Raw genomic sequence first — 9367 nt, forward strand, 5'->3', positions numbered from 1 at the left:
TGATATAATTGTTATATTTGATTATAAAGCTAATATTTCGTTGGTTTTAACCGAGGGTTGATCTTTTGCTTTCAAAACAAGTCAAAAATAACTCGAAGGTTTGATTTAATAAATAGCTTTTGTTTTAAACTAAAAATAGTTTAAAAAGGCGGCTATTTGTGTAAATTATTCCTCGTATTTCGTGCATGTATTCTTTCTTATGATTGAGTTAAAGTCAAAATGGCTTAAATAATGCATTACATTAAATTATTGCAGAATATACAGGAGAATTATTATTACAAAGTCATTCTGGATTACTTTCTAGTGAATTTAAGGTAAAGGTTGCATTAATTTTGTATTTTTCAGCTTCCTATATTAAGGAAATGGGCTTGATGTAATGAAGGAAGTCATTGGTGTTTTGATTAATTTAACTTTATTAACCATTAAACATAATAGATTGGGTCATAAATGTAAAAGAATTAATCTTTAATTCTTTTTGCAATGATTTAGTTTTATAAAAATAAATCTTATACATAAATTTCTATTAAGGTTTGTTTGATTTACTGGTCGAGCATTTTTACGGATTATTTCAGTTTCTTCGGAACCGTATATGGATGCCGATTGCTCTTTATCGAACTGTATTGTCCTTCCGTCCTCTATTATTAATGTTCTCCTTTTGGGTAGAATTTTAATGTTTTTTTTTCTTTAACTTTGCTTTATTATTTCTGACAGGCAACGTTCTAATTGTGATGTAATAGTTTCTCTTTCCATTACTGTATAATGAGTAAAAAAGACAAAAGACGCTTCTTTAATCGGAGTCGGATAAGAAATTAATATTTAGGAACTCTATTAGGATGATGTGATGTAGGACAATGGTGGGTAATAGTTCTAAATGTCAAGTTAAAACGCTATAAATTTGGTTTTTGTTGTTCCTACTTATAATTTATTAGTATTATTAATATCTTATAGCCTATTTAATGTTTTATAACTTACATTGAGTCAACAGATATTTTAAACAAACTATTTTGTTATAAATGTCCTCCATGTGCTATGTTTGTGCAACATCCTTCTGCCTTGTACAAGAACCATACATCATCATCGTGAAATTCTGTTTAGTGGCTACAAAATACTTGTCTCTTTATTTCATGCTTTGTTTATTTTATGATGGCACTATATAGTATTAGAGTGGCAAATTTATCAACTTCCCAATACTCTCCTGTGAATGTTCTATATCTAAGCACATTTGCAAAATTATGTTTGCAGTCAATAATTTATTAGACACGCATGCCTATTATTCACTTGAAAGTTCTGTAGATTTAATATAGATATCAAAGAGGATGCAAAGGAACTAAAATAGAACTATATGCAGGCAAAAGAATCACTACAGAATATTTAGTCACTATTTACTCTTCAAGGTCTTTTTTGTTGTTGGATGCAACTGATTTTGTCATATTCATATGGATATTGAAATAGCATAGTGGTGATCTTGAGAATGAAAAAAAGTTTTGTTTATTGCTAGTGAAATGAGTGAGTTGATGTGTAGTTAATAACAGTCTCCATTCATTTTAGTTAATTTTTTGTTTCCTATCCATTCTTTGCACAAATTTTGTCTGTATTATTCTGGACATTGTGACTTCCAATCATCACTGCAGAAAGCAGTCTCCAGTACCTATTTTATTTCACTACACTCCAAAACCAAATTATCATTTACTGTTTAAATCTGAACTTTGATTAGGCCACTCTGTATTGCATCCATGTCCACTCCATTAGCTATTAAATATGTCAGATATTCTGTAATAGATAAAGCATAATTTTGTGTCATTTTTGGTGGAATTTTGTGACACATTCTATGGTTTTTTTTATAATTTACTGACAGTATTTTTGTGGATTGTTTTTTTTCTTTAAACTCATTTTCATATTTGGACAAATTCTGCATCTTTGATGCCTTTTGCCAAGAATTTTCCAAATTATGCTTGAAATTTTAAATATTAAATATTTTAGATATTTATGTACTGTATAGTCTGTTAACAAATTAATAAATTGAGACCACTGTGAGAAAATAGTTTAATCCCTTCTTTCAGGGAAAATTTTATCAATGTCCTCAAGCGATTACAGGCTTTTTTTGATCTGGCAACTCAACAGAACAAGAGATTTAATGTGAAATTGGGACAAAAGTTTCATATATGAATCCTTGGAAAACTAAAGGATGAGTAACAAGCAACATTAGAATAGACCAAAAAGTATATATATTATAGATCAAAGAGTGGAAAGTCTGGTGTTTTCAGATGAAACAAAGTTCAGTCTTGTAAGACCAGATGGTAATAATACATATTAGCATGATTTGTGCAACTATGGCACCTATGGATTTTTTTAGTAGACAAATGGGTGGCAGCTCTGTTATGATGCTAAACTTGTTTTTGTTAAAGTTAGCATTAAATTAAAATCTGAAAATTATATGGCATTATTGGAAAAACATTTACTCCCACATTAGATCACATTTTAGAGGAAGAAAATGGTACTACCAACAAGATAATGCCTCCTGCCATAACTCAAAGGCAACTCAAGACTGGCTTAAGACAAAGAAAATTAATGTTTTACATTGGATCAAGAACTCCTGACTTCAATCCCATTGAAAACCTTTTTGATTATTTTAAATCAGAAGGTATACAGAAACAATTGCCGATTTTCAAGTGTTCATGAATTTGAATGGGCAATTATGTGCCAGTGGGATAATATTGACAATGACCTACTGAAAAAAATTGTAGGAACCATGCCACAGGCTATTTGCAGTGATTGAAGAAATTGAGCAACAATCAGATATTAATCAACAAAAAGTTACTTCTAAATCTTTGTTTTCATGATGGTCTCATAATTTATTAACAGTGAAAATTTGACTTTTGCAAAATAACTAAATAAAATGAATTAAGATTGTTGAACTAATGATTGGGTTGCAATTTGAAGAAATTGTTGACCTACAAATTCCCACTATTGTTGTTAGATAAATGAAATTCAAGACTGGATGTGGAAAGCATAGGGACAGGAGGTCCCAATTAACTATATGTGAACTTCAGATGCAAGCCGGAAGTCATGTTATTTCAATTCAAAAATCTCCCCTGAAAGATGCTAGATAGATGATTGGCTCAACTCCATTGCTGATGGAAAAGTATGATGTACAGGTGCAAGACAGTACAGTACTAATTTGAGATGGAGAGCATATATTTTAAATTAAATAAATTAAAAATATGATTAAAAATTGCAGCCCGGTATTGTGACAATACCACAATAAATAATTGCTCATTGTTGTATTGTTGAGAATAATAATTTACCATTAAACATTGTTACACTCTTTTCTAACTGTACTCAACTAATACTTGCACCTCAACACAAAAACCTTTAAAAATGCAGCCTTTTAATTCACTTTTATAATGTTTTTGGCCAGTTTGAATGGCCTTCCTCAGGAACAGAAATGGTGGTCTTCTCTATATTGCAGTTGTTTTAATTTATTTTTGTATTTATTCACTTATGTATTTATGTATTATATGTATGTATAGTTTATTTGTAATTCTTTGTCTACAAGCCTTTGCAATAGACATTTAAGAAAATTCAAAGTTTAAAATGTTCCAAAACAAATGTCATTATAGAAATTGGAATCATTAGATTTTTCTGTTCCTGAGGAAGGCCATTAAAACTGGCCGAAAACATTAGAAAAATGAATTAAAAGGCTGCATTTTTAAAGGTTTTTGTGTCGAGGTGTGAGTAAACATTGTTAGTTTTTGTAGTAAACTAACAATGTTTAATTTTAATTTATTACAACATTGTTAGTAAAAATATAGTGGTCTTATAATTTAACATACTGTAAATACTTTAAAGGAAGAAAGTAATAAATTAAGTTCAGCTTTTAGTTTTAAAACTATTATAAACAAAAACATTATTTTTTTTTTTTTGTTTTTTTGAAAATAATGTAGGAGACATTTTCTATTTCTTTGTGTTCTTCATTGAATGTTCAGCATTAGGATCATTATCCATTATTTTTTGTCTAAGATATTTACAGACATGAAATATTTCATCAATTTTTTTAATATGAATTCCTGAATTGTTGTCTTAATTTTATCATTTCTAATGCTATTTGTGTGCTCATTCTACATCTAGATTAATAAGTTCTTCACCAGTACAATCATTATGAAGGGACTACCACAATTGAACATCTTTCTTACCTATTCTAGTTAATCTTAGATCCTATGTGAGTCACACAGTGTCTATGGAACCATTTAATTTCAGAATTAAATCCTTGAAGTCATTTGCATGTTGAGGAATAAATTTTTGCCGAACAGTTCTCATGTTGTTGTAACTTCTCTCCATGCTTTATTGTTGTTTTCAAGAGCAATGTTTTTTTTTTTAGGATAAAATTTTCCCAAAATATACTGGGTGCTTTCCCAGTATGTTTCAAAAGTAGTTGAAGAAAAATTACAGGCAGAAATCACAAAAAAATCATTGAATAACTATTCGGGATGTCATGATAAATCTTTACATATTGCTAATAAGCATTGTTGAAATCCTTTGTAGTCTTGAAATGGTCACAAAAAATGATTTTTTAGTTCTACATGTGTTAAGTGGAAGAACAAAATGGATTGAATGTTAAAATATATTGCATTCTGAAATCATTAAAATAACAGTAACTCAACATTTCATATTTTGAGTAAAAAGGATTAAAGGAAACTTTTTAGTTGACATAAAAAGTCTGCATCGCTCCAAACCCTGAAGTTATTAATCAGGATTTTAATTATAGTAATACCTCAACTTACACAAACCTGGAGTTATGCGATTTTCAAATCTCGTTGATTCGTCTTTTGTTTGAGCGCCACTCAACTCTTGATTACTCACTCCCCCCACACTATTGTTCAGCTTATGTGTTCGGACATGTCGTGCGGAATCGACACATAGCTACAATTTATTTTGTGTTATTTATTTCTGTGTTTGTTATATTTACAGAGTCTTGAGAGACTCTATGTGGTGATTTCTTGTAATCATGAATGAATCAAAAGACGGGATAAGATTAACGAGAACATTTATTAGCTTACATACATCCCACTTGGATTTTACACAAATTGCGAAATTATATCCTGACTTACATGGTTATCTCTCGGTCCCACCTATCACATAAGTTCGGGGTATTACTGTATTGAATTAATAACCACAATAACTTAGAACTGCATTAATTGAAACCAGAATAACCTGGATATGGTTATTATATATTCCAGGATTATTTTGTATAAAAATTTGTGCTTATTAATAATTTTTTTCAAAATAATTGTCTAAAACTTTTTTAAAACAGTTTTTTTTCATTGAAATAAAAAAAAAATCCAACAAAATAAATTTCTTTCTTTCATACAGCAGTTCAATTAATATAAAAATTCTTTAATCACTTGTCACTTTTAGCAATCAGAACCTTAAAACGGTCATTAAAAGTAATTAAAAGTTGTTTTTACATCAAATTAACTACTGGTATGAAGTGTTTAATATGGTATTCAGTATGTTTGTATTCTCTGATTTCTGTGCAGTTATCAAATTAGATGGTTTTTTTTTTATCTGCTATCTCAAGGTTTGTTTTTATTTATCAATATAATTTTGATTATTTTATAAATTTTAATTTATGACCTAAAGAAATTATCATTTCTTAATTGCATAAGTTTTGTTAACAATCATAATTTTCTAAATTATTTTTAATGTATTTTTATGAAACTACAAATTTAGTTTTAAGGGAAGTTTTTATTTTTTGTCACAAAAGGATGTTTTCTTCTGAATCTATTTTGCTGTACTTATTCATGTCCATCAGATATTAAAATAAAAAGCATTCAGGCTCTATATTTAAAAATTTGATTTTATGATAGATTATTCTTGTCACTTGATTAAAGTAAAGAGTGTTAAATTACCTAACACCTCTACTTTAAGATAAGTTGAGGAAAACAATGGGTCCTCAACTTACGTATGTGTGAAATATTTGATTTTAAAATAATAAAATAGAAAGTCAGTTTACTTTGTTCAAAATACACACAGCATAGCAGTTACACTTTTTAATCATTAATGATAATAGTTACATACATCATGATGTTAGGGCAATACTGAATTTGAGAAATTTATTGGAATTTAACTATTCTCTTGATTTTACAGACCTCAGAGAAGACCCAATTTCATACAGCCACTAACAAGTTGACTTTCCTTAAGTAAACTGTTACTTGAAATTCACAATAATATTTCTATTTACAAACTAAAACTTTTAAACATGAAACTGTTGAATTAAAACCAAAATAATTCCATTTATCTCTCTATTTGATTTGAAACTTTGTTTCCAACTATGTATACAGAATACAATTATGGCATTTATCATATTTTTGTGCAAATAAAATCGTGCTACTATATGTGAAAATTGCTAGTTTTGTATTTTTGAAACACATCCTGCTATTATTTAGGTTGTTTATACATTTTTTTTTTAAACATAACAATTTAGAAGCTTTTTTAAGAGGTATTTTCTATTCTAATTAGAGGTTTTTGGAGGTAAGACTTTCTGCTTGTCTTAAACATTGCTCTGTATTTTCGTTGCTTCCAAAGTTATTAATTAATGTACATATAAACATTGCATCATTACTGTACATTTTGATCTTATTCTGAGCCAATTCTTTTCTTCTATAATACTTCTATAATTATAAAATTTATTTATTATTATTAAATTTATCATGAGATGGTGCTTAACCATCTGTCTCTAGCCAAATTACTTTGAATATGATTATTAATTAACCTTAATATAAATCTGTCAAAATACATAATTATTTATAAATGTTAAAATTTAATTTTAGAATTGTTAACAAAAAGTTAGCATAATTAAATTGTAAGGATTGGTTTAAAATAAAATAAAAACTTGATTCAAGGTAGGAAGTGAAGTATGAAGAATGGAATTGCAGGAATATTTTGTGAACCAGAACACACTATTTTTTTATTCACATCCAAATTTTACACAAATTTAAATATACAGTACTCTATTGCTTTTGTTTGAGCAAAATCACTATTATGTAAATTCATGAGTAATACTTGTCATTGTTTTTAGCACTTATGTTCAAACACAAAAGAGGAAGAAACAACTTCGTATGTACACATTAGAAAGAATATTTTGACTCCTTCAGTAGTATACTTTTTCTTTCTAATATTTTTCATAAAATGTGAAATTTACCACATTGTTCTTTATAATTCTTATGAAGAGGTACCGTATATCGAATTGTTTAAACATTTCTATTTTTTATTCCATCATTAAATATTTTTTACTTAAAAGAATTGTATGAAATTTTATTTTTATACCAATCCTTTTAAAAAAAAAATTTGGAAAATTTATCAGTTTGCAATCTATATTGAGTTGAGAAAAGTGATTTATAAAACTTCTTAAATTGAATTTCTGATAAATGATGTCAAGCTATTTATCAATGTATAACTTTAACTAATAATTTTTATTTTTAATGAAAAATTTCCAAAAACACTCGTCAACTTTCCACTTATTCCTCGAAGTTAGCAGTGAAATCTCATTTTAGAAATCTGCTTTCACTTTTTGGAATAATGCAATATAAAGGAAAAGATAAGATGGATGCATGATGAAGTTTCAACTTACTGTTGTAGTGATTTTGGATTCAATTAAGATTCAGAATCTTCTACTTGTAGTTTCAGTAATACAAGTAAAGATGTCATTTTTCATCCTTATCTATGCTGATTGATCCTATTGTCAGTCACATCCACTTTGCAGCAGTTACAGCCATATATAACCTTAAGTAATTGGTGCTGTATATTAAATAATCAGAAAATATTGCAATCAGTTCAATGTAATGTAATTTCAGCATACAAATTATTCGTTATTTATTGTACAGCAAAGTTAAGTTACTGTGCAATAAATAGCAATGTCTTCTGTGGTTTTGAAATTGGAAATGTTCACTATCCGTGTTAAGCTCTTCTCAATGAACACTGCATTCCAAGCTCACATTTTCACACGTGCAGTCACACCCTTACTGTGGCGTGAAGCATTGGAAATGCAGCATTTCTTGAGTGCTGCACAACATTCTCTGTGATATTTGTTCAAGTAATTGTGACGTTATTTTAATAGTATTAAACGAGATTTAGCTAAGTTACCTTTACAATTTATTTACAATTACGAATATTGGTGTAATAAAACCACTAAAATAACGTAATGGAATTACTGACGAGAGATGAGGCACGTGGCACTAGAGATCGCTAATTATGACGTATTATATCGAATCGAAGGCGCATCCTATTTTCATAGATACTAAAACCTGAAAAAATGAGTTTTACATTCGAGTAAGTACGGTGTATATATAATATATGTAGAATAAAGGTTGACATTTTCCTTAAAAGTTAAGCTTACTTTACAACAGGTCTTCCCTGTGCACGTTGACTATCTCATCTAAATTTAGCGCATATTAGTTTATTTATCGGGTCATATTACTGGTAGTCTAGTTTTAATGTAATTTTATATTTATTATTCCACGCAGTGTGATAAAATTTTTAAAATATGGCAGTTTTTTTAAAATAGATTTTATATCTTGCAATAAGGATCGAGAAATGGCTAGAGGACAGCAGAAAATCCAGTCTCAACAGAAGGCTGCGAAGAAAGCCCAAGAACACAAGAGATCGCAAGGACACGATCAGAAAGCAGCAGCGCAGAAAGCTCTACTCCATACTTGTACCGTTTGTAAAGTAAGTAGTCGAGCTTGACTTGTCTGTTTTTCTTTGTTAAAAATCAGTTAAATTTGATTCTTTATCTTAAATACAGGCCCAGATGCCCGATCCCAAAACCTACAAACAGCACTTCGAAAACAAACATCCCAAGAATGCCCTCCCCGAAGAGTTGAAAGACGTTTGATCGAACGACAACGAAAAGAACAGATTAGTGTGATTTATGAAATATGTACTTTATACACAGTAAGTAACACTATCTTTCGGGGGAAAACAAACTATTTCGAAAGTGGACATTCTAAATAGTGGATGTTTTCTCATCCCTTTTATCTCTTACTGATGTGGTTTGAAGGGGGAATGAAATTAAGGAAAGTGTTTTTTTCAATAAAAGTTTTTTGATCATCATTTTTTTTTTACTGGTGTTTTCTCGCATCCCCTTTAACGGTACGCGAATACATCAGCTGTAATTTTGTATCCTTTTATCTGTAGTAAACGTTATTTCAGTTAATAACCGAAAATCGGGTCGCCGTTCTATCTCCGAAGTAGGATGAGTCGAGTTCGGTGACCTAAATAACCATTCACAATGTTCTCGTTCCGTCTGGTGAATAGTCTCTTTATTTTACGAGTTGCTTTGCTTAAAACTCATCTTGCCCCAAGTTAT

At 29.2% G+C, this 9367-nt stretch overlaps 1 protein-coding gene across 1 annotated transcript; it reads left to right on the forward strand.

The window, feature by feature from the left end:
- Positions 1–8563: 8563 nt before the first annotated feature.
- On the forward strand, positions 8564–9111 carry LOC111614046 (zinc finger protein 706-like). The gene is made up of 2 exons (XM_023355424.1): positions 8564–8727; positions 8804–9111. The coding sequence occupies exons 1-2, from the start codon at positions 8593–8595 to the stop codon at positions 8891–8893; spliced, it is 225 nt and encodes a 74-aa protein (XP_023211192.1). The 5' UTR covers positions 8564–8592; the 3' UTR covers positions 8894–9111.
- Positions 9112–9367: the final 256 nt, after the last annotated feature.

This window comes from Centruroides sculpturatus, unplaced genomic scaffold (genome assembly GCF_000671375.1).
Source record: "Centruroides sculpturatus isolate CEXI.00-Female unplaced genomic scaffold, Cexi_2.0 scaffold1978, whole genome shotgun sequence".
Lineage (NCBI taxonomy): Eukaryota > Metazoa > Arthropoda > Arachnida > Scorpiones > Buthidae > Centruroides > Centruroides sculpturatus.